Source organism: Macrobrachium nipponense, chromosome 2 (genome assembly GCF_015104395.2).
Source record: "Macrobrachium nipponense isolate FS-2020 chromosome 2, ASM1510439v2, whole genome shotgun sequence".
NCBI lineage: Eukaryota > Metazoa > Arthropoda > Malacostraca > Decapoda > Palaemonidae > Macrobrachium > Macrobrachium nipponense.
Window position 1 is genome coordinate 12,446,030 of NC_087201.1, and position 17,146 is coordinate 12,463,175.

Genomic DNA, 17,146 nt, shown 5'->3' on the forward strand with positions numbered 1-17,146 from the left:
ATGATGAAATTATCTCTATCACCATTTTCTTAATCAAATTACCCTTGAGTCTAAGTCGTGTACAGAGAGAGAGAGAGATAGAGAGAAGAGAGAGAGAGAGAGAGAGAGAGAGAGAGAACTTTTGTTTGTATTCTGCTTTACGCTCCTTTGAACACTGATGCCATATACAGAAATTCAAACCTAACAATTTTGACAATGATAAAAAATAACGTTAGAGAACTCTAACAACACTACAGAAAAAGAACAATATATATATGAGTATGATGAGTGTCATGTATATAATTTGACTTATAGTGCACACAGAAACACTGTACACAATATGGGTGTCATTAGCTACGCTTCCAAACTTCTACCCACAATTCGGGGTTCTTTAATCCGGTCATAAAATCCTACTTATCCCTCCCCAGGGCTATCCAGAAGAAAGAGGCCGTTCCGGGACAAGGCCGAGTTAATCTGCCATCACTTGAGGAACCAATAACAGTTTTTTTTTCTTATCGCACTGTTTCATTTATTTTCATCGGTGAGTCTGGGCTAGACATTGGGAGTTAGTATGATTTATTTAGGTGATTAGAAACTAGATTATCTTCACCCTACTTTTTTTATCAAAGCAGTTTACTAAATGATTTAAATTCTTCAGATTTCAGACAATTTTACGTCTTCATGGTTAGATACCAGAACCTAGCATGGAAAGGTGTGGCAGGGTGGTGCCGCATCTACACGACATCCAAGCTTAGTTCAAGGTTTTATGAATCAAATCCTGGAAAAGTGGCAACGTCTAAAACGCACTACATGTGCATGGTCATTTTGGTTTGACTATGAAAGGAGAGATTAGATTAGATTAGATTATAAAATTTTTGGCACATAGCCAAGCGCCGGAGCTGAGGGATAACTGGCGAATACAGAAATTTGTACGATAGCACCTTAGTTGATATTGAACGAAATGATTGGTTATTTTTGTTTACTGCTCCCGTTACTCCCACCGTGACGAATTTGATGCGCTTGGCATGAGGGTTTTGGAATTATAACGAGTCCTTTTCAAAGATTCAGTTCTTTTCATTGATGATGGCCAGTTTCGGAATTCCCTTGTCGACGGTCAAATGTCACGGGGAAAGTAAAATTCGTTTGCCTGTACACAAGGGAGATCACTAAATCCGCCATTGTCATGAAACAAGGAATTGGAATAGGTCAAAAGACTAGGGATAATCGAGCACCATTCTCTTGCTAATGTTCGAATGGTTCCACCCACCAAACTCGATGCAGGTGGAAGGAACGAAGAGATGACAACAAAAAACAACACTGATCATTACCTTGGATATGCCTTTTTTTTTTCTCTCTCTCTCTCTCTCTCTCTCTCTCTCGCTCGCTCTCCTCTCTCTCTCTCTCTCTCTCTATGTCTGTCTGTCTGTCTGTCTCTCTCTGATATATTATATATATATATATATAATATATATATATATATATATATATATATATATATTTTTTTTTTTCTATCTATATATCTATCTATCTAGTCTCATATATATTAGATATATATATATATATCTATATCTATCTTATCTTATCTATCTATTCTAATATTATATATATAATATAAATATATATATATATATATATATATATACTATATATATTATATAGATTAGATAGAAGATGAATAGTATATCGATAAGATAGATAGACAATAGAAAAATAAAAATATATTAATATAATAAAATATATATTATATGTTAGGATATATCATAATTATCTATATCTATCTATCTCTATATATATTATATATTTATATATTATATATATATATATCTATATATATATATCATAAATATATATATATATTATATGATATATAGATAGATAGAGATAGATAGATAGATAGATAGATAGATAGACATATAGATAAAAAATATATATATATATATATATATATATAATATCTATGTATATATATCTATATATCTATCTATCTATCTATCTATCTATATATATATAATATATATATATATATATATATATATAATATATATATATCTATATATATATATTATATATATATATATATATATATATAGATATATATATATATATGTATTATATATATATAAAATATATATATATAATCATGTAAGTGGAGTTTATTCGTTGTACATAAAACCCTTTTCTTTTGTCGCTCTAGAATTTATAAATAATAGGATACAACAATTGGCCATTCGAATTATTGTTAATACTAATCATCAGATTTTTCTTTGACAAGCCATGATAATAGTATGTAATAAAGTTGGTTCGAAAAGATCTCGCATATTGTAGTCCGTAAAACCAGTCTTTGGGCTAAAGCTAGTTTTGTTATGAATTCTACATCATCCACGATGCATGTCGTTTTGGACGGAAAAAAATGAAATAAAACAAGTAAACTGTATAGATTATTTTCTAAGCGATATATATATATATATATATATATATATATACTATATATATATATATATATATAGATATATATCTGATATATATATATTATGTATATAGATAGATATATATATATATATATATATATATATATATATATATATATATATATATATATATATATATCTATATATATATATGACTGGTAAAGGTGTTTCTGTAACAACAGAATTCCATCTAATAAAAGGAGCCCATAAAAACACCAAAATGTAGAGACAAAAGTACTATATTTCAGAGACTGCTGTCTCTCTCTTCAGGTATATGAATGAGAAAAGTTTACAGAAAAAGGTGGTATTTATACCAAGAGATTCGTCCACAAGTAAGCCAATTTAGGTCACCCCCGCTGATAATCTTCCTTTAATCTTCTTAAGCGTTGGTTGAATGAACACTGCGTCGACGATGTCTGATGTCCAATTCCCTTTTGAGATGTTCATTACCTGCTTCTCTTTTATTAAGGCCGATTCCATCATTTCACTCTTGTACCGGCAGTTGCTGCTATAAATTACACGTGACACATTCCAGTTTATTCTATGGTTATGTTTCATTTATATGATTGAAAAAATAGCCGAGTTCTGTTGTCCATACCTAACCTTGACGTAGACTCCCTATTCACAAAAGTACCAGTACAGACGTTCTTCAGTTTTTAAGGGAAAAATTATCCCCCCTATTCAGATCATTTCCCTTTGGCACTTGACAAAATAAAAATAAAGTTAGTTGATTAGTGCATCCTAATAACGTATTTTCATTCGGGGAATATTCTACAAGCAAAAAATTCGGTGTAGTAGGGTAGTCCTTTAAGTCCTATTTTAGCCAATCTGTACATGGAATACTTTGAAACTACCAGTAATAAATGCAATAAAACCCAAAAACATGCTGTGGATGAGATACGTGGATGACATACTAACATTTTGTTTTGGGATAATAAGTGGGGTAATTTTAATGAATTCCTCTCAAAATTAAACGCATTAGTGCCCAGCATCAAATTTAAAGTTGAATGGAAAAACACAACAAAATTCCTTTTCTTGATGTTTTAATAATCAGAGACACGACAGAATACAAATTTACCATATACAGAAAACCAACGTTCTCACTTTCATATATTCACTACTTTAGCTATCATGACAATACTATCAAGATAAGTCTAGCTAGCAACCTATTCTTAAGAGCCTTACGAATTTGTTCCCCAGATCCTGGAAAAAGAATTTGAACTAATTCGCAAGCAACTCTCATCTTTAAAGTATCCTGACCATATAATTGAGAAAGCAATTCAAAAAGCAAACGTAATTTTCTACCGACCCCCTAAAGACAAGACCAGAGACACACCCAACAATAAAATAAAATTCCCCACCTGGAGACGATTAAGAGAGTAACTCACACCCTTGGGAAATCCAACCCTTTTGCATTTACCTACCCAAATACCTTAGCCAAATCCCTGATTAACGTCCAACAAAAGACATCGCCCAAAGACTCGGGGGTATATGAGATCCCATGCCAGGACTGTGACCAATCTTACATCGGATTACAGGTAAATCACTTCCCCAGAGATTAATACAACACAAACGGTCAGTTAGGTATGGACAACAGAACTCGGCTATTTTCAATCATATAAATGAACATAACCATAGAATAAACTGGAATAAGTCACGGTGTAATTTATAGCAGCAACTGCCGGTACAAGAGTCAAATGATGGAATCGGCCTTAATAAAAGAGAAGCAGGTAATGAACATCTCAAAAGGGAATTGGACATCAGCATCGTCGACGCAGTGTTCATTCAACCAACGCTTAAGAAGATTAAAGGAAGATTATCAGCGGGGGGTGACCTAAATTGGCTTACTTGTGGACGAATCTCTTGGGTATAAATACCACCTTTCTGTAAACTTTTCTCATTCATATACCTGAAGAGAGAGACAGCAGTCTCTGAAATATAGTACTTTTCTCTCTACATTTTGGTGTTTTTTATGGGCTCCTTTTATTAGATATATATATATATATATATATATATATATATATATATATATATATATATATATATATATATATATATCACTTAGAAATTCTATACAGTTTACTTTTATTTCATTTTTTTCCGTCCAAAACGGACATGCATCGTGGATGATGTAGAATTCATAACAAAACTAGCTTTAGCCCAAAGACTGGATTATACGGACTACAATATGCGAGATCTTTTCGAACCAACTTTATTACATACTATTATCATGGCTTGTCAAAGAAAAATCTGATGATTAGTATTAACAATAATTCGAATGGCCAATTGTTGTATCCTATTATTTATAAATTCTAGAGCGACAAAAGAAAAGGGTTTTATGTACAACGAATAAACTTCCTTACATGAAACAATGCACTGTGTCTGGTCTAAGAGAATGATAAATTCTATAACCCAAGGGATGAATTATTATTATTACTATTTCATGGCTGGAAAGAGCAGGACATATAAATATGTGACAGTGGTTAAAGGGAACCGCAGTATGTATGTTTACTGCACTTATTATGAGTTGAATTATATGGAGAAGATACAGAAACTGAAAAATAAAAAAGCCGAATGTAGCCCCCCTGCATTTAAAAGATAGCGCACACGGGAGGGCAGTTGCCATGTTGTGTTTTTTACTTTTTGCTGACAATCTGGGTAGCGTAAATTTTTGCTGCCCGCACTCTTAGCTGACAGCTGGGGCACCAAACCTGCTTCCCATAGAAAATGGTTATTGGGTTAAATATCCAAATATATATGCGTAAAGATTTGAACTCTAACTTAACGCTTTAGTAATGACAAATAAGCTAAAAGTTCAAATACGTATCAAAACCTACTGACATATTGTCTGTCCCGGTGATTTATATTCGTAGTAAAAAATAAAATAAAAAAATAAAATAAAATAAAATAAATAAATAAATAAAATAAAATAAAATAGATTTTAAAGTCAGGAAGTCTAGAAGTGAAAATGTATATCTATGGAATAATCCTATATGGATCTTACAGGGCAAATAATATATATAGAATTTGTATGGAAACCTTTTTTTCATTAGTTTGAATAAGGAATATCTAATTTAACATAATTACATTTATTTACAATCATGCAGATTTCCAATATGAAACTAATATATTGTTCAATTTTGGTACTGTTTTTTTTTCAGACATTCTTCTCACGTGGGTGGAGAATTAAAAAAAAAAATATATATATATCATTTGAAAATACTAAAGTAGTATCTTTTACAGCAGGTAACGTAACTCTTAAGCTGGTGACGAGGTCATCAGTCTAGAAGGTGCCTGTCGCGTTTGCCGTATCAGCATTGTTCCTTTTAACCTCAATAATCTGCTTGCATAGGCTTCATCTGTGTGTGTCGTCTCCCGCTTGCAAAGCAGGTTGACTGGAGAAAGGAATGCTTAGCTCATGAACTTCACATGTGGTTCATGGGTCATGATGACACGACATAGCCATAACCTATTTTTATCCGTGTGTGCAATACAACTTTAGTCAAGGAACTGCAATCATTTTAAAATTAATGAACAAAATAAGCAAATAGAATTTCTATAACATCAAAATGAATTAATTTTTTCTGAACATCATAGACAATTAGAGTCAATAATTCAGCTTATGACATTGGTAAACGGACATTTAGAAGTATCAAGACATGTATATGAAAAATTTACTTGCAACATTAGCCTATTACAATTCAAGTAAATCACATTCATAGGAAAATGTCACATTTTCTTGAAAAACCCAAAGTTTATATAGAAATTAGATACATAGTGGGTTCTTGCGTTGCATCTCCTACCTATTAAAAAAGTTTTTAAAAATTAACCACAGAGGAGGCGCGCGAGAAATTTGAATATGAAACCTTTGTTAGGGGCACATAGGATCGGATTGTATCACAGCTTAATTTCAGTTAGCATAGAGAAATACAGAATCATGATTAATATTCTCTTTGACTCTTATGTTGCCTGGCAATCTTAAAAACAGTTCCATTTTCCACTTCTTTGTCTAGTAACTTACTACCAGTAATATCGAATTTTCTTTGGAATTCGTATTGATATCTGTTTATTTTTTATAATTATGGATATTTTTACGGTCATCATAGACCTGGATAGGTTCACTCATTGTAAATGCCATGGATAAAAAAGTGCATATATATACATATATATGCATATGGGGTGATATTTGTAAATAATAGTGATCATGTGATATATACTGATACAGTTTTTCACTTCATCTCTTTAAGATACATATGCTACAGAAAATACTAATGTACTCTGATAATCGCATAGAATAAAGATTAACATGATAAAATCATATTTTAACTGATAAAAATTTCATATATGAATTGATAAAAATTATTAATGTTTATGCTGATTGATTCGTTGATTTTTATGCTAACTGTTATATATCTGCAGTTATTGGTAAGATAAAAGGTAACAGATTGATTATAGGCTACCTGATTTATTTATACATATGTATATGGATTCATATAATTATGATTAATATATGTGCACTTTAAATAGATTCCTAGTGCGTACACGCAAAGATATATTTCGACTCTGTTATTTACTATGATCATTTATATATAGATTCCTAGTGCGTAGACACAAAGATATATTTCGACTCTGTTATTTATGATCATTTATATATAGGATACATGATACTTTATATATAGGATACATGACCGAGGTTATACTACTTCAAATTTAACTAGCGTTCGAACAACTTTTTGTCCATTACACAGTTCCAGACAACCACCTATAGCCAAATGAAATGGCCAATTCCAAATGGTTAAAACAAGGGGAAAATTTGCCTGGGCGGGGTCCAACGTTCTATTTTGCGCTCATACTTGTTCTCTGCATCCTAAGCCACACGAATACGTTCACGATGAATAAAATCATCCCCAGCACGAGTCCTTCGCCAGCAACGTAGAGTTGAATATCCTTCTGGTCGTAATTGTCGGAAGTATGTCCCTTTTGTAGTCGATTTCCGACAGCCGGCAGAGTGTTCCGCATTAAAATGAGATTAACGACGGGATGCGGGTGTCGGTCGAAGAAGTCCATGAAATAATCTTGTTCACTTATGATGGTGCTTATTCCTTTCACATTGTAGGCAGTTGTTACTTGACTGCAATCGTCCGCAGCGACGAACGATTTTTTGAAGTTGCGATGTGAAACTCTCGTACTGCAGGATACTGTAACCAGGTTCCATTAATCAGCCTGCAAGTGAAATTATACTTGTCACAAGGGCAAAGTGAATTCAGACAACATCAAATACGGGAAGGAGAATTCATTCAGAACAGACTTAACCTACATGAATTCACTGATATTTTATGGAATTCAAAAGAGTCAGCTGTACAAACTTTTTTATTCATGGCATTAACAATGAGTGAACCTATCCAGGTCTATGATGACCGTAAAAATATCCATAATTATAAACAATAAACAGATATCAATACGAATATCAAAGAAAATTCGATATTACTGGTAGTAAGTTACTAGACAAAGAAGTGGAAAATGGAACTGTTTTTAAGATTGCCAGGCAACATAAGAGTCAAAGAGAATATTAATCATGATTCTGTATTTCTCTATGCTAACTGAAATTAAGCTGTGATACAATCCGATCCTATGTGCCCCTAACAAAGGTTTCATATTCAAATTTCTCGCGCGCATCCTCTGTGGTTAATTTTTAAAAACTTTTTTAATAGGTAGGAGATGCAACGCAAGAACCCACTATGTATCTAATTTCTATATAAACTTTGGGTTTTTCAAGAAAATGTGACATTTTCCTATGAATGTGATTTACTTGAATTGTAATAGGCTAATGTTGCAAGTAAATTTTTCATATACATGTCTTGATACTTATAAATGTCCGTTTACCAATATCATAAGTTGAATTATTGACTCTAATTGTCTATGATGTTCAGAAAAAAATAATTCATTTTGATGTTATAGAAATTCTATTTGCTTATTTTGTTCCTTAATTTTAAAATGATTGCGGTTCCTTGACTAAAGTTGTATTGCACACACGGATAAAAATAGGTTATGGCTATGTCGTGTCATCATGACCCATGAACCACATGTGAAGTTCATGAGCTAAGCATTCCTTTCTCCAGTTAACCTGCTTTGCAAGCGGGAGAAGACACACACAGATGAAGCCTATGCAAGCAGATTATTGAGGTTAAAAGGAACAATGCTGATACGGCAAACGCAACAGGCACCTTCTAGACTGATGACGTCGTCACCAGCTTAAGAGTTACGTTACCTGCTGTAAAAGATACGACTTTAGTATTTTCAAATGATATATATATATATTATATATATATATATATATATATATAATATATATTTTTTTTTTTTAATTCTCCACCCACATGAGAAGAATGTCTGAAAAAAAAAACAGTACCAAAATTGAACAATATATTAGTTTCATATTGGAAATCTGCATGATTGTAAATAAATATAATTATGTTAAATTAGATATTCCTTATTCATACTAATGAAAAAAAGGTTTCCATACAAATTCTGTATATATTATTTGCCCTGTAAGATCCATATAGGATTATTCCATAGATATACATTTTCACTTCTAGACTTCCTGACTTTAAAATCTATTTTATTTTATTTTATTTATTTATTTATTTTATTTTATTTTTTTGACTACGAATATAAATCACCGGGACAGACAATATGTCAGTAGGTTTTGATACGTATTTGAACTTTTAGCTTATTTGTCATTACTAAAGCGTTAAGTTAGAGTTCAAATCTTTACGCATATATATTTGGATATTTAATTAACCTATGGTTATGTTTTTGCTTATTGATTTTATCGTGATTCCTTTTTTGTTATAATTTGTAACCCTTCCGACTTCTTACACTGCCACCAATATTAGGGCCGTTGCCTATTACTGCATATTTACTTTCAGAGGGCTTTAGTTTGCGTGCATAAAAACTATAGGGAAGACCTGTTTATCATATTGCTGAAGTAGTACCCCTCTTACCCCTTGGTCTGAGGCGTCTGTTGCAAATAGAGAAAAAAAATCGTTATTTATATCAGGGATTATTAAGTTAGGTGAGCTGCATTATTCCGCTTTTAAGATATCGAACACCTGTTGATGCTTTTCAGACCATAATAAATCTACGCCCTTCTTCGTAAGATCTGTTAAAGGAGCTGTCATGATTGAAGAGTTACATATTTACATACGATTGTAATACCCACTACAGCGCAAAAGTGCTGTATCCCCTTTTTATGTTAATAGGTACCGGAAGTTATGAATAGCCGACACCTTACCATGGACTACTTAAGACCTTGACTAGACACATAAAACGTAAATAAACATGTTCGGTTTTTAAAAACTCACATTTAGAAATTTTACTCTGAGATTATTTGTCTTTGTCTCTGTAGCACTAGCTCTACTTTATGTGAATGTACTTCTAAGGTATTAGAAAAGATTACAAGACCAACCATATAAGCATGTAGTGTATCCCCTAAAAGTCTCCAAACACTATATTGTAATTGGGGCGCAACGTAAGCCAGAGACATACGTAAAAATTGATAATGTCCCCTGAGTGTGCTGAAAACGGGGTATGAGGTACAATCACTTAGGTAATGGTATCTGGTAAAAGCTTTTAAGTAAGTCCAAGCTGGTGAAAAATTTATTCTAACCTAACAGAGATAAGATGTCGTTGGTACATGGCACTGGAAACTATCGGGTGTCGTTTCCTTGTTTAAGCGACAGAAATCTACGCAGATACGCCAAGTCCGATCTTTTATGGCATGACGTTTGAGGGAAAAATTATATGGGCTTATTTGATTTCCTAATGACTCCTATTACTAACATCATCAACTTCGTCATTTATCTCTATTTTGAAATTTCATTGGGAGTCTATGCGAAGGTACGTATATAGCTTTATGTTTGTCCTTAGACCGTATTTTGTTTTCAATGACATCCGTTTTTCTCCCAGAGATCACCCGCTAGCGGAGAAAACTTCCCTGGTATTCAGGGATAAAAGATAAAAAAAATTTTTCTGCTGAATCACCTCTGCTTGAATGACTTTACGGATATTACTTTAGATAGAGTATAAGAGAGATTCATCTACAACTGATTGGGCGTGATTAAAAATTAGCAACAATAAAAAAAAATGCGATATTTATATGTATAGGTTTTGTGGATTACTAGATTAACTTGTTGCTGCGAGTCAACCATGTCTAGGGCTTTGTTCGCGGAAATCGTTATATTTCAGAGTGTCGGGAAGAATTAAAATTTCAGATCCCAGCAAAGTCTTTTTACACGCACTAAGACATTCGAGGGTGCATGCGTCTCGAGATTTTTGCGTGCAAACTGCGACTGCGGTTGTGGGAGAATTCTGTTGGGTCATTTGAACAATGTTACGATTTATGAGACAAATGTATAGTTCCTCTATTTAAGTAATTATTTGATTAACTGTCTCTTTTTTTTTGTTCAAAACGGATCTTAATATGTTTGAAGGTTTATAGAATTTTCCTTTGATAAACACGCCTTATTTTGCAGGAGGTAAGATAATATTTTGTATACCCCTAGATGGGTATCTAACAATTACGCTAGATACAGATCAATGTTTTTTATAACTATAGAGGTATCTGTAAGCGCTCGCTTATCCGGACTTCTCAATAGGGAAGTTCGAACAACAGACGGTGAATCCGTAAATACAGGATATTACGTGTACTAAAGGAATAAAACAAGATATTCTAATTTTTACGGCGCGTACAGTCGGGCTTAACCCACCATTACTTATAATAACTTATGTATTAAAATTACGAAAACCTGCTCTGATTACTTGATACGGTCGTGTGATTCATAGGAAATTCCTTTTTAATTCAAAAAGGTATTGGCATAAAAATAAAAGTTATGGCATAAATGATCCAACATCACTTTTCTTCTCTCCGCTGAAGTCGCTTATGTGGTATGTGCTTTGCTTGCTACACTTGGCAGATTTGACTGACCCTGACCGTTGACTAGATGACACAGTAACCAAGTTCACTTAAGCACAATTTGTTTGTATCTGTATTTTAGGGCTACTGTTTACCATCGGCAACGTATTGTGTGTTTTTAGCATTCTGTTGTTGGTTACGTATAAAGCAACGAATGTATGAATGACGAACTATTAGGAATTGAGCGATTACTATTAAGACAAGTTATCTCTACTGCATTCAACATTAACTTTTTGTACTTGCTGTTGTTTACTTCATTCTTTGCTAAAATTTGAAATAGTGAGGGATCCTGGTCAGCGCATTTAGCCTTATGAAAGTTTTTTATAGACATGTTATTCCTTGCAATCCAGCCGTATTTTTAAAGTTAAGTTGAGTCATTGAGGTTAGATTTTTTTACGCTTAACTAAAGGCTGAAACTGCGATCAGGACTTTGCAAAGGAGCATTTATTGTCATGACCCGAAATAGTGTTACCTCTAATTTATCTAGATTTGTACGGGTGTTCCACTTGTTTTTGTGTGTTTTCTAATCACTACGGTGTATAAATACAGACGTCCACTGCGTAAACGCATATTCACTGTTTGATATGATTTGTTACGTAAAGGATTAATAATCACCCAAAATGATAAAATTAACACAGTATATGATTATGATATTTCAGGAGAACTTCTGGAAACAGAAACTCAAAGATAAAAACTCGCAGTAGCGAAATCCCATTGATGTGGATAATTTCTGTAAAAAAGTAAGATTAAGAATGTCTCGTAACTTCAGCCACAGGAATAACGAAATTCGACCTGCAAAGGAAACACTTCAGTTACTCCAAATGAATAAAAAGGTTGTACTTAGCTTGCTTTTGTGGGAAGTCACGGTGTTCCGATAACGATGTGCCCTTGCGGATGACCTGGTTTGGCTTGAGTTTCCCCCGTGCGCGTTGTTTGGAAAAAAATGATTCGGGCTTCCAGTCCTTGGACGATCCGATTGCTGCAGACGTTCGGTTTCGGTTTTTTCCCTTGAAGTGCCGGAAACGCACAATAATGCGGATGTTTTTTTCTTGAATGATTCTAATGAGAGACGAAGCTTGCGTTGCCGTAGGAAAAAGACACGTCGGGTTTGTTTCTTGAAGTTATTTACTACTGAAATTGCTCACTAAACGATGATGATAAGTTGCTTGAAGAATCTCTTGCTTTCGTCGTCGTTGACTTCTGATGATACATTATTCGTTATTCTTCGGAAGACGTTGAAGAGTTCTCGTTGTTTCTGAAGTCGCTCACTAAATGATGATACTAAGTTGCTTGAAGAATCTGTTGCTTTCGTCGTCGTTGACTTCTGATGATACATTATTCATTATTCTGGTTTGCCTTCGGAAGACGTTGTAGAGTTCTTCTATTAGTCTGCCACCAATATTAGGACTGTTACCTTGTATAATAAGGCGCCCTATGAGGTAATGTTAGACTTGCGGTAATCTTACGCTAAGTCGGTTGGTAATACACTTCCATACACATTGGAGTGTCTTGGGGTTTGTAGATCACTTACAAAGTCGGTATTATCTTCTGTGGTTATGACGACGATGCGTTAAACTCATGATGATTCGGCAATGATGTGAGGTTCTAGTAGAAACCACGAAGTATAAAAAAATACTTATATTCTCTGAGATTACATGGTGAAGATCAGGTAGGATTGTACAGGTCTTCTAATGACGATGGCTTGATCGCTTCTGCCAATGATGATGGCTAATTTCTGTTTCTGTTCTGTCCTACCATCTCCGGTTACAAGTCATAAAGGAAAGCAGGACAGTAGCTCGAACATATGAACATACATACAAAATGAGACACACTACAGATCACGTAGGCCGTTTGAATTATAGGTCGCGGTAGTTGTCTCAAGCAGGGAGCTTGGACTAATGTTTCAAAACAAATGAATGACCACAGGTGACAGCATGTCAACTTAGCCTACATACTTTATCGTCTCTGGTCTGATCACATTCCTGCAAGCAATCTGGTTGACCTCTTTAGTTTTAGTCTTTTATATATATGGAATAACATTCCATATTTTTATTATGTAATCACTTACATATATACATATACATATACATATATTGCATAGATCAAATGATAACATACACACGCGCCACGCACAGGTACACACACGTGTGTGTACTTCTTGTGTGTATGTTAACTATATTTCTCGTCTATGAAAAAGAAGTGTAAATTTTGAATGCAAGAAAAAAAACTTGAATAAAGCTAAGCGATCTTTATTAGGGTTCTAATTACATCCCTTATTTTAACAGCTGACGTCATACTTTGAGCTAAGGAAAGTCACAAAACGATTGATAAGAATGAACGAAAACGGCAATTCTCTTCTGATGTGAGTTACAAAAAAAAAAAAAAGAAAAAAAAAATAACTGATTTAAACAGGAAGAAGAATATTCACTGCCACTCAGACTTCTAAAGCAATGCTAATCTGTTATCCTTTATCTGTCTATGAATCTTGTATGGAAGTGGAAGCCTTTCAAAACTAACATTATAGTCTTAGTAAAAAGGCTGGAATTACAATGTTGTCTTTTTCTTTGTCCGTCTGTTAAGAGTTTTACCTATATCAACTAGTGAATGAATGTTCACATCTTTGCTTAGTAATGGTGCCCTGCCTACTGGGTCAATATCAATACCCTTCGCTGGAACATTAACTACATGGCCAAATATCTAATTCAAACATCTAATTCAAATGTTGGATAATAAGTTCATGGCCAAACATCTAATTCAAATGTTGGATCAATAACTTCATGGCCGAACATCTAATTCAAACATCGGATTCAAGTGCTGGATAGTAACTTCATAGCCAAACATTTAGTTCAAACTTCTGACTCAAATGCTGGATCAATAACTAAATGGCCAAACATCTCATTCAAACATCTAATTCAAATGCTGGCTCAATAACTACATGGCCAAACATCTAATTCAAACATCTAATTCAAACTAGATTAATAACTGCATGGCCTAACATCTAATGCAAATGCTGGCAGGAAACACCGGCGATGCAGAATTCCCAGAATCCTGGTGTTTGCTTTTTACCGGCAATGGATTCTTTTTTTTTTCATTAATTCCGGTTCGTTTGAGAGAGAGAGAGAGAGAGAGAGAGAGAGAGAGAGAGAGAGAGAGAGAGAGGGTGGGGGAAAGCATAGTTTACGTGGAATGCAAAATTGAATTCTTAATTAGCTTGAATCTGAAGCTAAACAGTTTCTATAATGTGGATGCTTAAGAAGTTCCTAATCGCCACGTCTCTCTCTCTTTCTCTCTCTGCGATTATGCACTTCGCAGTTACACAAGGACGTGCAGAGGGGGGTTGCTAGGGGTGCCCAAGCACCTGCCCCTTTTGCTACTGTATTAAAAGTGCCCTTTTGAGAGGGATGTATTATAGGCCCGCCGCCTATGCCGCCTATCTGTGTCAATAATAATAATAATAATAATAATAATAATAATAATAATAATAATAATAATAATAATAATAATAATAATAATAAACAGGAGCTTGTAGAAATGGGTATTATATCTTGGCAACACTGGGTCACCCACTGTCTGGTAACACTGGGGCCAAGGCAAGCTCAGCTGAGCTAGACTGACAACAGGCCAGGTAAGCTTTCCTAGTTATTTTAACTGGTATTTCCTCTGCATTAAGGCTTTGACTCCTTTTTTAGCTATAAAAAGTGTAATAACGAAAAGAGGGAGAGAGACAGTGGACCAAGTGAGTCGAGTAAAGATCTTTTCCATCCTCATAGATGAAACAGCTGATGTATCACATACAGAACAAGTCTCTTTTGTTGTGAGATATGTACATGACTTCAAAATAAAAGAACATTTCATACAAGTATTCAATGTGCAATCAACAACTGGTGAAGCACTGGAGAAAGAAGTGATCTCTATGCTTAATACAAATAACCTGAACATAGATGATATGCGTGGACAAGGATATGATGGGGCAGCAAATATGAGTGGAATATACAATGGATTACAGTCCAGACTCCAAAGACAGAACCCAAAGGCGCTCTATGTACACTGCCATGCACACAGCCTAAATCTAGTATTAGTCGAAAGTGCAAAATCAAGTACTCAGTTTGTAACTTTTTTTCAGTTTGGTGGAGAAACTGTATGCTTTTATTGCTAACTCATCAAAACGGCATGCTGCTTTCATGGAGATCCAGAAAGCAATGTATCCAGAAGACCGCCTACTTGAACTTAAGAAGCTATCAGACACAAGATGGGCTTGCAGAGAGTCAGCTCTAAGAACCATCAGGAAGGTCATCCCAGCTCTGAAGCAATTTTTAGAAGAGATAGTACAAAAACATCCTCCTGATGCATCAGCAGGGGATGCCTCAATATTGCTGCAAAGTATTAACTTTAAATTTCTTGTTTATCTTGAGATTGCCACCCCAGTTTTTCAAGAAACTGCCTATGCCTCTAATGCCCTATAACAGAAAGACTTTGATTTGGCTACCTCCTACAGAATTGTGGATGGAGTGCTACAAAGTTTGAGAGAATTAAGAAACGATGAGAAGTTTCTGGAGATTTTTACAAATGTTAAAGAGAGAGCTGAATCCATGGCCATCGACCTCCCCTCTGGGATGCCTGGACAAGGTAGAAGAAGAAAAATGCCTGAAAGATACAAGTATAGTGCTACATCTGCTACTGAGGACCAGCAATATCAGTCCTTGGATGAGTACTACCGTGTGAGAGTATTTTATGTGTTTTTAGATACAATATCACAAGAGCTACAAAGAAGATTTAAAGGTGGAGACAACACAACATGGGGTATCCTAAATGCCTTTCATTGTATGACAGTCCAAGATAACTGGAAAGAACCTGTGAATGAAGAGGCATTCAAGTCATTGCAAAAATTATGCCAGTTTTATGAGTTAGAAGAAGTAGACAAGCTACGGTTGGAATTAAAGATCTTCTATTCCTCATTTCCTTGCCTGCCACAGAACACTGCAGCTACAATGCTCAACCTGATGAAAGAAAACAATGTCCAGGAGATATTGCCACTTATGCTTGAACTCTTAACAATTTATGCCACTCTACCCGTCATAACTGCAACAGTGGAAAGGACCTTCTCCAAACTCAAGCTGGTGAAGACAAAGCTAAGCTGCCTGTCCAGTGAGGAGAGGTTAGAATCTGATCTTTTGTTGCTAGCAGTTGAAAAGGATATCACAATCAACAACAGTGAAGTTATCAGCATATTCAAAGAAATGGCACACAGAAGGGTTTTCTTATAAATATAAAATGATAATGTCTGATTATTAGCCAAGTGTATTGATCATACTGATTGATTTTCTTGCAGTCATTTATGTAAAAGTAATATATAAAAATTTTCTTTTGTTAAATTTCCTAGTTCTACTGATAGTCAGTACTGAAGATTTTATGTTCATATAAAACATTAGCCCACTGGTACCTATGATATCAGTCATGTTTATCTCTTTCATGAATTATTAATGGCTAGATTAAATAAATTTGAAAGAATATTGAGCCGGTATATATTTAGCCTCATTCATTTCTATATTTTTGCCCTTTTTTTCACTTGAGCACCTGCCCTGAAAAAGTTCTCTGCACGTCCCTGTGCGCAGTAAAAGGCTCTACCACCTACTTGAATTATACAATTATGCAACAGTTGCATTATGATACGCAGGTAGCCTGGGGTAAACAAAAATAATTAGAATTGTTTTCGAGGGTTATAAAA

The 17,146-nt window shown here is 34.3% G+C and overlaps 1 protein-coding gene across 1 annotated transcript in view; it reads left to right on the top strand.

Moving 5' to 3' along the window:
- The window catches only part of LOC135220470 (uncharacterized), a 29,696-nt gene extending 13,011 nt beyond the window's left edge, over window positions 1-16,685 (top strand). The window contains exons 2-3 of the mRNA XM_064257599.1: window positions 15,545-15,746; window positions 15,888-16,685. Of these exons, the coding sequence (XP_064113669.1) occupies window positions 15,545-15,746; window positions 15,888-16,685 (1,000 nt within the window). The remainder of the gene's footprint in view (window positions 1-15,544; window positions 15,747-15,887) is intronic.
- The last annotated feature ends 461 nt before the right edge of the window (window positions 16,686-17,146 follow it).